Below are 20,625 nucleotides of genomic sequence, written 5' to 3' on the forward strand. Positions count from 1 at the left end.
ACAGGTCAATGGAATCAATTAAGATAAGATAATCCTTTATTAGTCCCACAGTGGAGAAATTTACTGTGCTACAGCAATGACAAACAATTACAGCAGCAAATGCAAGACCAATATTAACAGTAAACAAGACCAACATTGATCATTACAATGACCCCTTGGCCCCTTTTGACAAACAGGGCTGCACCTTTACCCCTGTTGCCCCTCGGTCCCCTACCAGTATCATTATCCCCTCACCTCATTTTTGTCAGCTTCATCTATCTGTCCATGACCGTGCACTGACCCTGAAAGAGCTGAAAAGTGTAGGTCAATATTGATGTCCAAATTTGACATGTCAACTCCAATTTGAGAATGAAGGGCAAGGTTGACACCCAAAGAAATGGTCCAAGAGCTTCCCAAGTTGCACCTGAACACCAAGCATGATGGAGATCGGGCAATTTGGGGAGAAATAATTGCACTGACACTGATAGACAGACACAGGGTATGACAATAAACGAGGGATAAAAGGGATACAGAGGGATAAAAACAATTAGTGGTAAGAGTGCACACAATTATTCAATTCAAGATTGTACATCGCCTCCACTGGTCGAAAGTGAGACTAGCAAGGTTTATACCTACTTTCGATCCCATCTGTGATTGATGTAAACAAACACCAGCCACCCTCTCACATGTGTTCTGGTTCTGTTCAAAGCTAGATAACTTCTGGCATTCAATATTTAAAACCCTCTCAGAGGTTTTATAGATGCATATAGAACCCTCTGCCATTACTGCGATATTCAGAATAAGTTCACAAAACATTCATCACATCCGACACGCAAAGAATATGATAACCTTGGGTCTCTCGTTGCCAGACGATTAATTCACCCTCCAACCTTTAAGATGTGGGTCAGTGACCTTTTACACCACCTGACACTAGAGGAAACCCACTATTCCACAAGAGAGTGTGCTTAGAAATTCTGTGATATGTGGAAACCTTTTCTAATGCACATAGAGAAGTTATATGTCACCCATACTGATGTTGTGTCGGACTTACCCTTTATTATAGAGAACTTAGGATTCATAAGGACCACTTTTGCTCTATTTGCATGTATAATTTAAAAATGTATTCCCATTTTCTTTTTACAATGTATACAATATTTATGGTTGTACGCAGAATCAAAGCCAATCTGCTAAATGGTACAGTGATATATTTTTTTTTAATTTATTTATTTTTTTAGGGTGGGGCTCTGTTAGAGAATGGATGGGAAGCAGGGGGTGGGGATTGTTCTTATTTGTATGGACTCATGTCATATAACATATTGTCATGTACAGTCTCTGCCTAAATTCCAATAAAAAGACTTCAAGCAAAAAAAAAAAAAAAAAAAAAGTGGTAAGAGTTAAGAGTTAGAGGTAGGAGCAGCAAAATAGTAAAAAAAACAAAAACAAAATGAGACCAATATGTGAATGGACATTTAGAACATAGCATTGACACAGGCTTATTGCCATGACAGTATAAATACATAGAAATAGCATAAATAGAAGATATGTACAACTTGTATTATGATTATGACAAATAATTGTGAGTTAAAAAGTTTGGGGAAAGCCATGGCCTAAAAGGTTGGAAAAGAGACTTCAAAATTCAAGATTCAAGAATTTTTTAGTCAATAACAAAATTAGAAAAGACTTTAAAATAACGTGAAGCAAATGTAACTGTATTTATTATACATCTCCTCTGTGTTTATTGGGTTTGTGTTTATGTATGTATGTCAAATAAAAAACGTGTTCTGAAAAAAAAAAGGAATTTTTTTATTATCACCATTGTGTTATGTGTACACATAATGAAATTTAAGCAGGTAGTTCTCGGCTAAGGTGCAAAGTTAAATACTCAAGATAAAAATAAAGATACTATAATATGTACATTGTGTATATATATGTGTGTATACATATACATATATATGTGTGTGTGTTTGTGTGTGCATATATATATATATATATATATATATATATAAAGAAATGTAAAAGGGTATGTACAGTGGTAAAAACAGTATGAACAAAGATAAGCAGCAGCAGAGGAGTATTAGGAGAGTTTGATTCCGTGGCTCTGAATAGAAATTGTTGACTGCTGTGCCCTTGAGCAAGGCACTTAACCCCTTATATACTCCCTGGGCATCTGACATGGCAGTCAGCTGCTCCAAGTCTGCATTCTGTTGTGTTTACTTCATGTTCGGCTAGTGATGGGTTAAAAGCAATGACGCATGTGCAATATATACAAACAAATAATTATGTAATAACTGTGACAGGCCTTTCTGTATCTTATTTGTGTTTGCTGTATGCATTTGGAACATGGTTCTGTGCTTCTTGAATTACAATAAGGATTTGAATTTGTCTATACAGTCATGGAAAAAATTATTAGACCATCAAAAATCATCAAAAGCAATAGTTATGCAATCCAGTACTAACTCCTGTGTGTATCATGTGACTAAAACAGACAGAAAAGAAAACATGGAATGCCTAAAGTAAAATAAAAGTAAAATATGACCCCTTTCAGTTAAAGTAGATTCAGATTCCTTATTTGTCATTTAAACATATCCATTATAGATGTAATGTAAAAACAAAATGACCATGCACTGGTCTCTAAAAACACAGATAAAACACGTGTAGACAGAATAAAATAGTCAGTATAAAAATATATGTACTGACTACTCAATAGATGAATGATGGAATGTCTAAAAGCACTGTTTTTGTCAGTACAATACCACAGATATTGATGTAAGAACTGAAGTGATTTTGGTTATTATCAAGAAAACATGGAAAATGGCAAAATATCAGCTCTTAAATTAAACTATGAGCTATTTTTGTTGTTATCTTTGTATTTATCCGAACAAATGTACCTTTAGTTGTACCAGGCATTAAAATGAACAAGAAATTGAAGAAAACAAGGGTGTTCTAATAATTTTTTCCATGGCTGTATATATGTCTTTTTTTTGTGGGTCTTCTGTTCTGTCCATCAGCCTATAGTATCTACCTGTATATCCACTAGTGAGATCAGTATGGACAGTAAAACCCATATCAACAATTCTACAGCTGATATCCCGCAGAGAGAAATACTTGAGGTGTCATGAAGTGCAGAGCTGACAGGCGCATCACCGTCTCGTCAATGTCAGTTTTCTCTCTGTCACTCAGTGTCAATGTACGTGAGCACGCATTCATTCATATGCTCAGCATCTTCGACTTTGTGTTTACCGTTGGGGAACCCATCGTGGACTTCAGCTCCTATTTCTCAACCGCAGATGCAGTGTTCCGGGACTCAGTAGTGTAAATAAGTAGCTTGAATGAATTTCACTCTGACTGAGCTGTGTTTTCATTAGTGTAAATAAATAAAGTCATGATCTGATTTATATGGCATTCATTTCCTCAAACAAAAGCACAGATTTAATTATTGTTTAAGATGAAGTCACTGCTATTGAAAACAAACACAAAAATCCAACTAAACCTAATATTTCATTCATTCCGTGTTTTTATTTATTTATTTATTTTAAACTTGTTTTTTTATTGTTATATAAGCACATTGAGTCTGCCTTGTGTATGAAATGTGCTCTATAAATAAAATTGAATTGAATTGAATTGAATATTTGAGCAATGGTGATAACAAATTGGTTTGACTTATGGAGTCAAATTTCCAGTTAATTTTGCAGGTTGTGTTTATATTGAAATATCTGCCGTTATATACCACAGATGTCAAACATACGGCCCTTCAAAGCGTCCAATCCGGCCCGTGGGATGATTTTGTGAAATGCAAAAATCACACTGAGGATATTAACAATCAAGGATGTCAAAATCATTTTAGTTCAGGTACCACATACAGAACAATATGATCTAAAGTAGGTAAAACCATTCAAATATTACCATAATAACCTAGAAATAATGACAACTCTAAATGTTTCTCTAAATTACATGAAAATGTTGACATTTACAAACCATCCTTTCACAAAAAATATCAATAACCTGAACAAATATGAACCTCAAATGTGGTAATAGAAGAAAGTAAAATTTTAATAATATTCTACCTATTACTAAATGTTTTGTGTCTTTGTGGATTCATTGCGTAAGTTGTAATCAAATGTGTAAATGATAAACTGAGGCATAATATTTTTAAAATTGCAATTATTTTTTCTTAAGACATTTCAGGTTCTTCGTGTTATTCACATTTTGAAGGAAACTTTGTAGATGTAAACATTTTCATAATGTAATTTTACTTTTCTCACTGTTAATATTTTATATGATTTATGAGTTTATGATTTTTTCAGCAAATAGAAATGTTGAAAATGCAAAACTATATTTAAATGGTGTGGAAATAGAAAGAGTTTATGAAGCTAAATTTTTAGGTTTCATCATAGATAATAAACTGTGTTGGAAACCCCATATTGAGCATATTAAAAGTTAAGTGTCCAAATCTATAGGTGTACTGTATAAAACAAGGAACTTACTAAATAAAAACAGCCTATACATGATATACTGTTCTTTGGTTATACCCTACTTAACATATTATGTAGAAATATGGGGAAATGCAGGAAAAACTAGTATAGATACATTAGAAAAATTACAAAAAAAGAGCTATTAGAATAATTAATGAAGTAGGATATTTGGAAGCAACTAATAATTTATTTATTCAACTTAATACCTTAAAATTGCTGGATATTGTGTGTATTAAAATATTAGAGATGATTTATAAAGTAAAAAATAAAATTTTTCCAACTACCATTCAAGATTTCTTTAAATTAAGAGAGAGTAACAATAATTTAAGAGGTCTTTATCTTTTTGAATGTATGAAAGTGAGGACAAATGGGAAGTTCAGATGAATTTCAGTTGTGGGTGTGAAATTATGGAATGGACTTGATAATGAATTTAAGTTGTTCACTTTTCTGACAAAGTTTTAAAAAATGTCTTAAGTATAAGGTCATTCAGGAACATTAAGTGGAGAATGGTAGATATGTTTTGTTGTTAGTGATTCTTTTGTTATAATGTGAATCCTCGATGATGTACGCATTTAATTTAACGTAAGCAGTGTGTCAGGTGAAAAGGATAGGCAAGGAATAAGCTTTTGCTTCTAGCCTATTCCTTTTTTTTGGTGTTTTTATTTATTGTGGTTGTTGTACTGTGTGCAGTGATCACTGTGCAAACCAAAAATAAACCATTCATTCATTCATTCATTCATCCCCACTGGTCTGGCCTGTTTTAGGTCATATTGGGCTGAATGTGGCCCCTGAACTAATATGAGTTTGACACCCCTGTTATAAACTTTGCTTTGCTCCAAAGCGTGGTTAGCCAAGTGTTTTTCAACCTTGGGGTCGCTTGGAATTCAAATGGGGTTGCTTGAAATTTCTAGTAATTGATAAAAAACAAAAACAAAACTTACTAATAAACAATATATGGTGAGTTGAGAGACAATCCAAATACATAAAAGATATGTTAAACTGTGAAGCTGAAACTGAAGCACTGTGGTACTGTTTATCTTTCAAATGTTCATTGTGGTCGGTTTAAGATGCTGCAGCTCTTTCATAATTCATAGTTTGAGGTATTGTTTGTTCAGTATTAATTAGCGATGCACCGATACCGATATGAGTATCGGGCATCGGCTCCGATACTCAGTGTGTGTACTCGTATTCGTACTTGTAAAAGATATCCGATACAAATGCACCGATACCACTTATGGCTGTGTAACATTCACAGTTCAGTGCAGCAGGTACGTGGTGGTGGAATAATGTGTGGGGAGTGTGAAGAGTGTGGAGATTTAATCAAATAAATGACGGTGATAAAAGTAACGCTGACTGCAAGTAACGTTAAAGACACAGACAGATACAGATGCAGTGTTCTGTCCGTCCTCTGCGTACATTCCATCCGTTTTCCAGGTGCTGGCAGATGTGTACCCAGATAGAGAATACCACTGGGAGTACGGAGCAGTGCGGACCGCCGACAGCAGAAGTGAAAACGAAACTTATCGCTCATTTATCTTTTCTCTACCAGCTGAATCTTCGCTTTTAAACCTTACTAGTGAAAACGCTGCAATATTAGTATCACATTAGTGTTACCTCTGTCGTCTCCATGTTTATTACTGACTTTCTTCTTCTCGAAAAACTTAACTCTTCTTCGTGTTATTTATCCAGTATAGTTAATTCAGAGCGGCGCCCCCTGGTGGATTAATTGACAAACGCTCATTCCAACACATTAAATGTCAGTAGCAGCACTTTTTTCCAGTCAGACTAATGACAATGACAATAAAGCAGATTTACAAAAGGAACTAAGAACTAGAATGGGATTATTAAGTACTCGTATCAGTACTCGGTCTGGAAAAAAGTGGTATCGGTGCATCCATAGTATTAATTGTCAGCCTTGTAAATCCAAGCTGGACTGACTGTACATATCCTGACCAAGGAAAATAAAATTCTCACTTTATGCAGTAATCTCAACCTGGTTTTTCTGCCTCCGTCCATAATAATATACATTATATAGACTAAATGTCATCTAAAATTAATGTTTATTTGCAACATAGAATAGCAAACTATTACATGATCAAAAACAAATTAATTTTAGCAAAAAAAAAAGGTTTCCGTTTATAATGTCTGGTGTCGCCAGAAATTTGTAATGTTAAAATGGGGTCACGAGCCAAAAAAGTTTGGGAACCACTGGGTTAGCCTAATCTGACATTTGATGGTTTCCTGGATTTCTTGTGAGTATCTCCCTGCTGTGTTAGATGTGCTGTAAACCATGAAAAATACCATTCAACTGCTACAGCATTCCACTTTCACTGCATAGCTTCCTGAGAACATGTGTCTAAACGAACACAAATTCACAACCGCTGGCAAAATCTGTACAGCCTTCTATACCCACGGGTCGTTTTACATAAGTAGTGTGTAAGAAAAGCACAAGTAGGTACGGAGGAACTCTCAGTGTTGCTGTGCAGTGAGTGAATCCTGCCTGATTTAAGGCTTGAACTGTCTGCCTGTAGGTTCCCCCTTACTGGACTGTAATTGGCTCCTTTTGGATGTTTTAATCAGCTGCAGCATCTCAGCTCTAATCTGGTTTCCCCCCCTCCACACACACACACACACAGGCTTCCTCTGAAGACTCCCTGGCTCCTGGTTATAATTTCTCTCTGTAGTGAAAACTGTAGCATTGCCCCAAGCTAATAAACACACTCCCACGTACATTCCTGCTCAGCGAACATTAACATGGAATGAAATTAGAACACCTGCAGCTTTGGCAATAATGAAATAATGTAAATGGTAACTGTCAACAACCAGATATACACAAATCATATCAAGCAATTTAGTCAGTTCTTTGTTGAGCATAGGGGAAATGGGTGCTATGTTACAACAGAGTCAGATTTTAGTAAAGAATTTGAGTCTTTGCCTTATTTGGTGTCTTTAAACTGTATAATTATATAATGATGCATAGATAAAAGCTATATGTAAATGTTCTGTTTTCTTGCAAGTATCAAGCAAATCATGATCCGACTATCTGATAAGTCTTATGTTTTGCAGTGATATGCCTTACATATCGTCCCTGTAAGTGTAACATGGGATTTGTTTTTGATGCTTCCATAGTTTTGTTGCTTTGCATGTTCAGTACAAAGTGGAAAATGTTTGCATAGAATGTCTTTTGGTTCTATTTCCTTTGTGGACTTAAATATTTTCCTTTCAATGCAGTGTGTATTTTCTTTAGCTTTAGCTCAACAGATCTTTGTTTGGCTTAGTAGGCTGATCCAAGTGTCAAAATCCTCCTCCCAGTGTGTGCACACCTTTTTTTGTTTAGCAGAAGAATGTATGTTATTTAATAATTTTGTGGTATAATTACCACAGGGGTTTTTTCATTCATTGAAAATAACTGTGTGAGTGTGAGTAACTGTTTTGCCTCTCTTTTCTAAGTATCCGTCCTCGGCCTGTTGTCAGAACTGCATGTGGACCTTGAACTGCACACTCTGCTTTTTGGCGAAAGCGTCCTAAATGATGCCGTGGCCATCGTCTTGACACAGTGAGTATCTTGGTAAAGCAGTTTCTACAGTCAGAATGCGATATATTTTTAGGGTTAATAGCGTGGGAGCTGAGGCTTTTTCATTTGCCTTTATGGAGGTGGATGTGTGGGAGAGGGAAGGCTGGATGCATGCTGCCAGTATTCAGAAAAGGGTGTGATTGGCAAAACAGCCTCAGTGCTTCAGATGCTATGCAGTGGACTGCGTAAGCGAGTTGCCCCTGGCACTGTCAGCATCTCATTAAGATACTCAGTGGAGATACTCGGTGCCAGAGAAGAGGCATACTCGCAGCTAACAAACTCGGCATTGCGCTCATAAATGAATCTTTGTCCCGCTTACACACATCGCACTCACTGTCCGTACTATTTATGGAATGCCAGCGAACAAAGCCACTCGAGTAGATGTGTTAACAGATGGCAAGATGGGAGCAGTGAAGTAAAGATGGAGATGGGAGAAAACTTACACAGGTCCACACTCTGGGCCCGGAAAGACAGACAAACAAATGGAGATTGAAGGGAGCTGACATTGATAAGATACGGTATGTGTCCGTATTAGCATTGTATTTACACAGACTGACACATAACTCGTACAGTACCTCAACGTACTCTGACATCCCTTTGTACAATCCTGCAAATGGGCCGAGACAGGCAGGCAGATGGAGAGGAAAGCAGGCAAGTGTGCAGATTGCTGCGTTCACACTGAGGCTGCTATCTGTGTGTACACTGAAGCGCAGTAGAGGGAGTCTTCCCAGACAAACAGTCAGATAGTGCTTGTGTGTTTGTTCCTGGAGTGGCGTGACCGGCCTTCATGCCATCTCCTGTCACTTGACTGACTCACTAGCCTGCTGGTTGCCCTGGCCCCTCGCACAAAGCCGGCCCTTATTAGTGAGCCATGCGGGGTCCTGGCACTGGAATTTTAACAAGCTCCCAGAGCAGCTCAACCTTACGCTGATGCGCCTTCACACAGGCACTAAACTTCCTGCTCCAGCAGCCCTGACCCGGCCGCCGTTCAACCACGTCCTCTGTGTTGATGTCTTGAGGTTTAATTTTCTGCGTTAAAAAGCCCCGATGCCTGAAGACACAGTTTTGAAGGTCAACCCGACTGAGTGACTAGTGGTCAAATTTAATGTGCTAACACAACTGGAGTCTTTATTTTTGCAGAGGGGATAATAGATTTTCCCCTTTTCAGTTTCCTAAGCTCATTAGCAGCAGCTTGATTGATTCTTCCTCTTTTGCAATGGAGATTAAACTGTGTTGTAATGTGCACTACCTAATTTCAACCTGACAGCTTGAAAAGTGGCGATATATTACAGGCTCATTTGTCAGTACTTTGATGGGAGTCAAGGTTACAATAGTTTACAATTAGTTTTTATTTCATTTTCACTTTTTGACATTTTGGCACTTTCAGTTTAGTCCTAATTCATTTTTTAACCCGGTTTGCCGGTTTTTTATTTCTTTGAAAACACCTTTAGTTTAATTTGAATTCTTATCAGTTTCATTGTTGGTTTATGTCTGTGAGGCATTTGCGGTTGGGATTCAGAAAACTCAGAAAAAAATGTACAGTAATATTCAAAGTAATTCCAACAGGCTTTTATACAGGCTTTTGCTGCCATGTATGGATGGATTCATAGACATATGATGTGCTTACCATCTGCTGGCACAAAAAATGAGACTTTAGATTAAATATTTATCTGATATTTAAACATTATTTTATGAAATAAATATATAATTTCTGTAATTCCTCTATCTTTTCCTAGTTAGGTTTATAAACACTAAAGTTTCAGTAATTGTTTATTATAAGACATATGTTTTCTTTTTGGTCTAAATGCTTTTTCATGCTTGATATTCATTAATAATAATTACTTGGACAGGAATATTTTGGGAGGATCTTGAACAAACTGTGTTAGTTAGAAAATACTTTTCTGGAACTTTTCCCCTTCCTATCAGAAGCTGTGTGCCATTAAATGAGGGAAGCAAAACAGCACGCAGCACTTTCACATTGCTTTTGCTGACTCAAAGGTTTGACAATAATTTAAACCAGTCAAAGTCTAATGGGAGTAAATGGGAGGGTCTGTGGTGGGTAGAGAAATGTCATTCCACAAAGGCAGTTCCCTCCACCAGCCACTCGCATGGATGCCTGTCTCTGCTTGCTTTACCTCAGGCCTCTCTCTCTCTCTCTCTCTCTTTCTCTCTCTCCTTCTTTCTCTCTTCCCCTCCCTATCGTCTCCCTGTGAGGCCTCTTTTGCACTCAATGACTTCCATGTGGAAGTCTCCCTTCCCCCTACAAAGCAAATATTTATAGCGGTGTGAATTGCACAATGCTGCTCTCTTTGTGGACAACAATAGTATTTCCCCCGTTTCCTACAAACTACTATGGGATGTCTCTGAGGCAAATAATTTAGAATGGATTGTTTTTCAGGGCAGGATTTAACTTCTAAAGAAGGCCATGCATTGTTGGAGTGACTCAAAGAAATTGCACTTAAAGGCTTAGCATGTGAATTTATGCTTATTGCTCCAGACTGGTTTATACCAAGAACTGAGGGAGCCATATTTCTGGTGTCTGCCCTTGTTTCAGTGCTATAAACTATGTTGTTGCCTTAATGTTTCACTGTCTGTAAGGCTCATGTTTACTCCTATTTTAATTGTGTTGCTGTCTTCTTTGTGTTGTTCTGTTTTCAGGTGTTAAATCCTGTTTTCTCATGATCTTGTATCATTTTGTCTTCCAGTGCCATCACATCCTACAGCCAGATGGGTGTAGGACACACCTTCGACCCGCCTACATTCTTCCTTTCTCTTGGTTATTTTCTTGGAGTGCTTGCCGGCTCCTTCCTCTTGGGTTTCGTATTTACAGTCATAACAGCCCTCATATCCTTTCATCCCCTCCCATCTCTGCCTCTGCACCCCAAACTCAATTATCACCTCAGCATCCACTGCAATACATCCATTTCCTCAATGTGGTAATTGCTTCTCTAACAAACCCCTACTGTACCACCTTTATCAACAAAAGCAATGCGGCTAAGTCTAAAGTGTTCCTGCGACATTAATGGCTGTGGAGAGGTCGTCAATCACAGCAATAGCCTCTGATGAAGTTTCGACTTGCACAGTTGTCCAGCATTTCTCTCTGATCTTCTAGTAATTAGGCTTTAGGATGAAAAATGAGGATGTGTCATGAGAGGTTTGAGGTAGAGCTCAGCTCTTATTTACAGTGACTAATCTCTGGGTGAGAGCAAAGCACAAAGCGAGCATTTATTAGATTTTGCTGATGCTAACCATAGCAACAGGCTGCTCTTTTGTACTGTCACAAACGGTGCCTTCTGACAGAGATTCAGTTTGACACAGTGTTCTGTAAATCACATACTGTACCTATCGTTGTTAATTACAAAAACAATCAGAATAAGGAATACGCTTTTGCATAACAGCAGGGTGTAGTGGTTAAAGACAAAGAGTGGCTAAACATTAAAGACCACAAAGAAAGAGTGGGAGAAATGCAGAGCAGCAGCCTGTGAAGGATTAACAGATCTTAAATTGGAATAGTTACCAAAAGTCACTCATCTTCACCTTTTGTGTGGTTCTTACAAGTACAGAGCTTCCTGCCTGTGTCAGTCTTTGTGCAGCACTCAGAAAGACTGATGGTTTACAAGAAAGCTTTCTTAGATGGGATGCAGACTTCATTATCCGTGGAGAACCTGCAGAAAGGACCTTATTAAGAGGCAATGAGTTCCTGTACTTAGTAGATCTGTGGCTCAATCAGTCTTCCCCAGCTGCATTTTTAGGGACCGAGCCGAAAGGTAAGGCCCTCTCACGCAGTGAGAGGCCTTGCCTGCAAGCAAGGCCCTATTGTTTTTCGTTCGTTTTTATATTATTATTATTATTATTATTCACACACCACTTTGACCTGGATTTTGACCCCCTGAACATGCACGAAAACTCACCAAATTTGGCACACATGTGAGGCCTGGTGAAAAATTTGATAAAATGAAAAAATTAACCCCATAGGTGCCAAAATGGGCTCTCTAGCGCCACCTATGTGAAAAAAACGGCAACTGCCCTAGTGGCCAGTAGGAATGTCGTACAGACATGAAACCAGTGCCAAAATTTTTGTTGGATCATGCTCTACAAATCATCCACTGACACTCATGACCTATCTGCAACAGGAACTTCGCAATATGCCTTTCAAAATAAAATTTCTAAAACTAACTCCGATGACACCGTTTGTGGTATTGACTTCTAAATAGCGCCAAAAGATAGAGTGAACCCTCCTTAATACAACGATTTCACACCTTTTCCATAACTGTCTTAGTTTCTTTTTTACAAGCCTGCAAAGTTGCGATGTTTGGAACTCATTTTTCACTTTGGAGTTTTTCCCCACATGTGACAAATCTACGCGTTCACGGGACTCAGCACAACTCTCACATCCAAAAATTTTTGAGATAGGATGTACGGTTATTGATTTATAACAATTTGTTTCTTTTCATACTTTTTCCACTTTAGACTGCCATTTGACCCCCTTAACATGCTCCAAAACTCACCAAATTTGCCATGTATGTCATGACTGGTGAACACTTTCATACAATATCAAAATTAACCCCTTGCATGCTAAAATGGACTCTGTAGCGCCACCTATGTACTAAAAAACACACAAAATCGGCCCTAGCGGCCAGTAGGAATGTCACAGAAACATGAAACAAATGCCAAAATGTTGGTCTGATTGAGCCCCACAAATCATACACTGACACTCATGAGCTAACTCCAACAGGAAGTTGGCAATCTGCCTTTGAAAGTTACTCTACGTTTCTGCAATTAGTACTCAGTCATTCCAGACTTTTGAATAAAAAGTTATACCTCACTCAATTCCCACAAGTCTGCAGAATCCAAAAGTGAAAGAATTTTTCAGATACGACCTACGGTTATGGAATTATGGCGATTTTTTGAAGACTATGTTTACTTTCACTTTTAACAATGACAAAGTCCCTATAAAATTCTTCTTGGTGGGCAGCTGTCTATGGCTGTCCTTAGTGCAGTGGTTCATGTAGCTGCCTGTGGAGCAAGAGGACCTGGGTTCAAGTCCCAGACAATCCAAACTTTTTTTTTTTTTTTTTTTTTTCTCCATCTTAAAACAGGTTTTACTGCATTGTATTTTGGATACTGGAAATTTTGCACACATTCAAAAGTACACGGAGTACATTTTTTCAAAATAAAACCCCAAATACCAATAATACAAAATTTCTATTACATAACTTCTTTTCATTTTTATGATCAAACGCTCAACTCTTTGTACAATGTTTCTTCATTCAAAAGTACTCTTTCTCACAGACACACATGCTCACACAATAGGGTTTTTCCAAAATAAAAGCCTTAAATGTGAGACATCATCACTTTTATGCTCAATTATTCATACAATTTCAATTCATTTTTCAAACTGATTCTTTCTCTCACATACAAAACAAATGCACATACACACAGTAGGTTTTCCAAAATAAAAGTGTCATTTTAAAGGTGATGGTGGTTTCAGCAGAGGGTCGCTGGTGTTCTGTACAGATGTAAGGAGGACAGACACTAAAGGGTGGGAACTGGTATGGGGACGGAGAGGTGTGAGTGGAGCTGAGGTGTGGACGGTCACGGGAGGCGGATCGCGGGGGAGGCGGAACGCCCGGTGCGAGGTCCCGCCCAATGCTGCTTGCAGCTTTAATCTTTGCTTGTATTTTTTTGGCCATACTGGAGGATCTGAGTCTGCATATGATACACATTACTTTTATGTCCATGTAGATTTAGACAGTGACACCAAAGTTGTAGGCTAATTTTGCCTCTGTGCACCAACACAGTGGATTATGAAGGAATCAATATGATTGAAGTGTGGACTTTCAGCTTTAATTCAGTGGGTTTAAAGAACAATTAAACATTAACAATTAACAGTTTGGGAATTATACCATTAAAAAACTCACTGGTCTACAGTCATTAAGAAATTATCTGCCACAGTGATTAAATGTGCTAAAGCTTACATAGTGTACTTTAATAAGATGACTTGAAAAAACAAATGACAAAAGTGCTGTTAGCTCTGATGTTTTCAATGTATGATTAAGTGTTATTACATATTTAAATATATATAAATATAAATATATATATATATATATACATATATATATATATATATATATATATATATATATATATATATATATATACACACACATATATATATATATATATATACACATATATATATACATATATATATACACAGTACAGGCCAAAAGTTTGGACACACCTTCTCATTCTTCACATTTTCTTTATTTTCATAACTATTTACATTGTAGATTCTCACTGAAGGCATCAAAACTATGAATGAACACATGTGGAATTATGTACTTAACAAAAAAGTGTGAAATAACTGAAAACATCTCTTATATTCTAGTTTCTTCAAAGTAGCCACCCTTTGCTCTGATGACTGCCTTGCACACCCTTGGCATTCTCTTGATGAGCATCAAGAGGTAGTCACCTGAAATGGTTTTCACTTCATAGCTGTGCCTTGTCAGGGTTACTTAGTGGAATTTCTTGCCTTATTGATGGGGTTGGGACCATCAGTTGTGTTGTGCAGAAGTCAGGTTGATGCACAGCTGACAGCCCTATTGGACAACTGTTAGAATGCATATTATGGCGAGAACCAATCAGCTAAGTAAAGACAAACGAGTGGCCATCATTACTTTAAGAAATGAAGGTCAGTCATTCTAGAAAATTTCAAAAACTTTGAATGTGTCCCCAAGTGCAGTCGCAAAAACCATCAAGCGCTCCAACGAAACTGGCTCACATGAGGACCGCCCCAGGAAAGGAAGACCAAGAGTCACCTCTGATGCTGAAGATAAGTTCATCTGAGTCACCAGCCTCAGAAATCGCAAATTAACAGCAGCTCAGATTAGAGACCAGATGAATACCACACAGAGCTCTAGCAGCAGACACATCTCTACAACAACTGTTAAGAGGAGACTGCGTGAATCAGGCCTTCATGGTCAAATAGCTGCTAGGAAACCACTGCTCAGGAGAGGCAACAAACAGAAGAGATTTATTTGGGCCAAGAAACCCAAGGAATGGACATTAGACCAGTGGAAATCTGTGCTTTGGTCTGATGAGTCCAAATTTGAGATCTTTGGATCCAACCGCCGTGTCTTTGTGCGACGCAGAAAAGGTGAACGGATGGATGCTACATGCCTGGTTCCCACCGTGAAGCATGGAGGGGGAGGTGTGATGGTGTGGGGGGGCTTTGCTGGTGACACTGTTGGGGATTTATTCAAGATTGAAGGCAACCCGAATCAGCATGGCTACCACAGCATCCTGCAGCGACATGCCATTCCATCCGGTTTGCATTTAGTTGGACCATCATTTATGTTTCAACAGGACAATGACCCCAAACACACCTCCAGGCTGTGTGAGGGATATTTGACCAAGAAGGAGAGTGATGGAGTGCTGCGCCAGATGACCTGGCCTCCACAGTCACCGGACCTGAACCCAATCGAGATGGTTTGGGGTGAGCTGGACCGCAGAGTGAAGGCAAAAGGGCCAACAAGTGCTAAGCATCTCTGGGAACTTCTTCAAGACTGTTAGGAAACCATTTCAGGTGACTACCTCTTGAAGCTCATCAAGAGAATGGCAAGAGTGTGCAAAACAGTCATCAGAGCTAAGGGTGGCTACTTTGAAGAAACTAGAATATAAGATATGTTTTCAGTTATTTCACACTTTTTTGTTAAGTACATAATTCCACATGTGTTCATTCATAGTTTTGATGCCTTCAGTGAGAATCTACAATGTAAATAGTCATGAAAATAAAGAAAATGTAAAGAATGAGAAGGTGTGTCCAAACTTTTGGCCTGTACTGTACACACTGTATATTGGTTTATGTACATTTATACAGTAGATTTATTAATCTTCCTCTAAAAAGAACCTGTAAAGTGAATGTATTATAATGTGCAGTCAGTGTTTTGAAGTAGATCTGGTAGCTCTGAGACAAACATTCCTGTTGAGTAAAACCCATTTTCATTAATTGTCAGAATTTCACATTTTGACAAAAGATCGTATCTTGGAAACTACAGACAACCAGCATTTATTCGTTTTTACTTAATTTTTCTTTATTGGTGACTCAAACTTTGCAACGTTTACTACTTTTATTCTGGAGACATTCAACTTGTAGCAGAGGTCGACCGATATGGGTTTTTTTAAGGCCGATGCCGATTTTAAAAATTTGGTCAGCTGATGGCAGATATCTACAGCTGATTTTTGAGGCCGATATTTAAGGCCGATTTTTTTCTTATAGCACATTGCCCATAAAATACAATTGAAACCCTCAGATAATTATGATTTTTATGCAGCAATATAAATTCAATTATAAATACACGTACACATAGTACTCTTTTAACATTTATTGAACTTCAAGTGCTGCCCACACAGGTGCCTGATCAAATATCTTATAATATTTATACTACTGATCAAATATCGGCTTTCAGAAACAAATTAAAGCCCATGGCCAATATTGAAAAAAATCGATATATCGGTCCGATATATTGGCCGGCTGATATATCAGTCTACCTCTAACTTGTAGACCAGTGTTTTTGGAGGCTGAAAAGTAATTGGACAAATTTACACTGTTTCAGGATTGTTTTTAATATTTGGATGAAAATTTTGTAGTCAGTGACTGTCTGACATCTGGAACCGATGGACATCACAAAGTACTGAGTTTATTTAACCAGGATTTAATTACTACTTTACATTTCAGTCTTGATTACTTCATTTCGCTTCCACTTTAATGGAGCACTGAGGCAAAATTCGTGTCACTGTCCAAATACAGTATATAAGGATCTAAGTACGCAACAGTTGCAACATATTTATATCTCAGAACCATAAGCACCGTATCTTTACCCCTTTCATATGTCTTTAACTCCATTCCCACCTAACCAAATTCACTCGGCTGTATGAGAGTCCACTGCTGGAAACCTCAGTCTTCTTCCTCTTGTCCTGGAGCAGCTTCCTATTGGCTGAAGCCTGTGGACTTTCAGGTGAGTGCCGTCTAAATTATTTGACAACTCTGTTTATTTGACCACATCAATGCCTTGGGTGGAGGTCAGACAGAATACAAATCCTGTGAACCGCTGCCCTTTTCCCCTCTGGCGTCGCCTCTCAGCTGCATGCGCCGACTCGCTCACTTTGACATAATATCTGAGACTGGAGCGGCTGTTTGACTGGCGAGCTTCAAGGCGTTTCTGCAGCCAATCGCATTTAACAAACCTTGAAATGATTTGTGCACAGTCTATGTTATAAAAATAAGATGTAAGTATTTCTCAATTCCTTATTTCTTTATATTCAATCCATGCAACCTAAGGATCCAAAAACCTGCAATCACAACCACACATTTCTAACCTCTGAAGGAGCTTTGAAGTCAATAATCAATACATCAATAAGCAAATGAGGACGTTTTAAGTCCTCAGTCTACATGGAACTATAAATACCAAGCTTAACTCATTCCAAAATGTGTTTCTACTTTTTACTGTGAGCGTGTTTGTACGTGTAGCTTCGAGATGACATCACAGATAGCATGAAGTCTTACCCAGAATGCACTTAAAAAACACACATGATCTGTCTTCATATCTGTATTCATCATGGTGTGTGTGTATGTGTGTGTGTGTGCGTGTGTGGGGGTTGTTTCTTATAACGACATATTATACTGTCACATTTTCTGCCCTCACTGTATCTGAAATATTGAGCGAATTGCATTTAGAAAACAACAGTTCACTCGGCTCAGCTGGTCGAAATTGTCCTTATCGCTTTCCTTGTCAACCGGTTTTAATGAAGTTCTGAAATATGAATGCTGTTCACATACATTATTATTGTTGTGTTTATCCCACCCTGATTGTGTCAGAGGGATTCCACTTATTGAGCGGATGATGTGGAGCTATCTCTTACTTGGCAGGACTCTCTGTGGCCTGTGGAGGAGGAGAAGACAGTTTTAATGAAATGGCTTGACCTTTGTCTATTAGACCCAGATGCCCTGTCTGTAAAGTGTACCTCACTGAATGCTGTCCAGTGTGGGAGGCTCGCTGCAGCAATGCCTGGGGCAGCAGTTCCCAATACTACCTGATACAGGGTCCTTGGTATTTTTTTTTTTACACAAATACAACTTTTCTGTACTCCACTGCACACTTTATTTTGACTTAAATCCAGAGATATTGTGGTTCTGAAACTTGTTGGATTTTTATTTGTATTTAGTTTTGCAGTTGACAGATTTTGTTTTTTTGTTTTTTGTTTTTTGGTTTTTTTTCCATTCTTTGTTTATCGGAGAAGCAGATCATACAAAACTTCTCTTTCGGGTACAATTCAATGTCCACACCTCAAATGTGAACAAAGAGTGAGTTGCTAATACAAGTTTTTTAGTGGAGTATTGAATAAATATAACAAGTGAGCGAGAGGAGAGGGCTTGCTCTGCTTCATTCAGGTGTGTATGTTTACACTATCCCTGTGATGAACTGGCGACATGTCCAGGGTGTACCCCGCCTTTGCCCGTGAGTAGCTGGGATAGGCTCCAGCGACCCCTGTGACCCAAGTGAGGATAAAGCGGGTTCAGAAAATGAATGAATGAATCTTTACACTAACCTAGACAGAAATGTATATCATAGAAATTATTTCACTTAACCGATATTCAATTCAATTTTATTTGTAGAACCCTATATCCCAACAAGGTGGCCTCACAGGGCTTTACAGAATTTATTGGATATGAAAACAAACAACAGTCAAATAAACAGTAGAAGAAGGGAATGGATTAATGTCCCGGGTATCCCCCGTCTTTAGACCCTCCTTCTCGGCAAGGAAAAAGTCCAAAAACCCAATGGGAAAAGAGAAACTTCAGGGAGAACCACAGTGAAGGAGAGATCCACTCCCATGGATGGACAGGCTATAGATGCACCAGGACTGATGGATGTTCATTTGCAGATGTAGTTCCAGTCTGTAAAGATGCAGTAGGGTGGGAACATATGAGAGGGTCCATCTAGTCAACTATATTCTATTCACATCAATTACAGGTTTTACATAGTTTGTCCATTTTGACCAAATAGTGAAAAAAGATTTCCTTAAAACAAAATGTCAACTTCTCCAGAATGTAAATGTCCTGTACGATGTTGATCCATTCTTCAGTTGTGGGTGCTTCAGGCTTTAAAGATTTAATTATTTTGGTTGTTTTTATGACTTTATATGAGAAAACCCTTGGTTTATAGAAGCTGAAAAATGCTGGATAAAATGATGGGTGACATCATAATAATTTATGCCTTGTTATTCTCACACACCCTGAACCATTAATATCATCTGACCCACAGCAAATCTCTGTAATTAAAGGTTCAGTGTGTAAGATTTAGAGGGATTTAAAGGGATCAAATTGGAGAAATTTAATATAATATTCACAATTATGTTTTCATTAGTTTATAATCACTTGAAAATAAGAATGGTGTGTTTTTGTTTGAACTGGTTGAATCTAGGGGATCATGCTGCCTTCGTAGCATCAGCATTTTCCTGTGAACAGACTTGCTCTTCTGCTTTTTTTCTGTTTTATGAAAAGTAGCATTTGGCTTTAAGGTGCACTACCATCACCTACTATGTATGAGTGTGGAGCAGAGTTAAAGGCAATCAATGTGTGTAATATTTGTCACTTGTTTTTGGAAACAGAACACCCATACTTTTGTAAATCTCTATTGGAAGGTTCTAAGGGGCAATAGATTTTCCTACTACCACTAATGTATAATACTGTTACTAGGTGATATAAACACAGTGGCTGAAGTCCACACATATGAAAGATCCTAAACACAGCAAAACAAGATGAAGCAGACATTACAGGCATAGTCTCAGCAGGTAAATACATAACAACACACTGACAGAGGGTCAGAATTGATGATTTAGAGGGGTTATTGTTGTAGTCTACCTTGGGTTTTGTATGGAAAACAATAATATAATCTAAAAAATTAAAACAGAGAAACCAAACACTGGCTCAACCAACTGCCTTTCACTTTTTTTTTTAGTGGCCACCTTAGGGGAAGGTGAGCTGAGTGGTATTATGTTCACTGCAGTTTGCAACAACTGCTAGATCAGAGTCAGCCTACTTACTTTATTAATCCCAGAGGGAAATTATTGTGTGTTACAGTTGCTCCATTCAATTATAATAAAAAGTAGCAGGAAAGACATTATCAATAAAAAAAAGAAAAAATAGGTAGGTTTCATTGGCATTTCCTTTTGCAAAGTGAAAGTGAAACTTAAGACACATCACTAAGGCTATGTTCAGACTGCAGCCAAGTGTGGCCCAAATCTGATTTTTTACCTCTATTTGACCTGCATCTAACCTGTTAAAGACAGTTTGAACGGCACAAATCCGATTTTTTTTCAAATCCGACCAAGGCCACTTTCATATGTGGTCCTAAATCCGATATATATCAGATATTTTGCAATACAACGTCAGTCTGAACAGCCAGGTCACATTTATCCGACTTTTACGTCATTGAAATGCCAGTACAGCCCAACTGCAACACACTTGCGAACAGATACAGGTCGCCGGAGATGAGTGTCTTGTCGTGAGAGTGTTACAGAGAGGCGGTCATAGAT

General features: G+C 38.0%; 1 protein-coding gene across 1 annotated transcript in view; it reads left to right on the top strand.

Moving 5' to 3' along the window:
• The window catches only part of LOC115411705 (sodium/hydrogen exchanger 9-like), a 128,504-nt gene that overhangs the window by 31,404 nt on the left and 76,475 nt on the right, over window positions 1-20,625 (top strand). Inside the window, exons 6-8 of the mRNA XM_030123922.1 lie at window positions 7,902-8,007; window positions 10,731-10,869; window positions 16,940-17,045. Coding sequence (XP_029979782.1) covers window positions 7,902-8,007; window positions 10,731-10,869; window positions 16,940-17,045 — 351 coding nt within the window. The remainder of the gene's footprint in view (window positions 1-7,901; window positions 8,008-10,730; window positions 10,870-16,939; window positions 17,046-20,625) is intronic.

This window comes from Sphaeramia orbicularis, chromosome 20, assembly GCF_902148855.1.
Source record: "Sphaeramia orbicularis chromosome 20, fSphaOr1.1, whole genome shotgun sequence".
Classification (NCBI taxonomy): Eukaryota; Metazoa; Chordata; class Actinopteri; order Kurtiformes; family Apogonidae; genus Sphaeramia; species Sphaeramia orbicularis.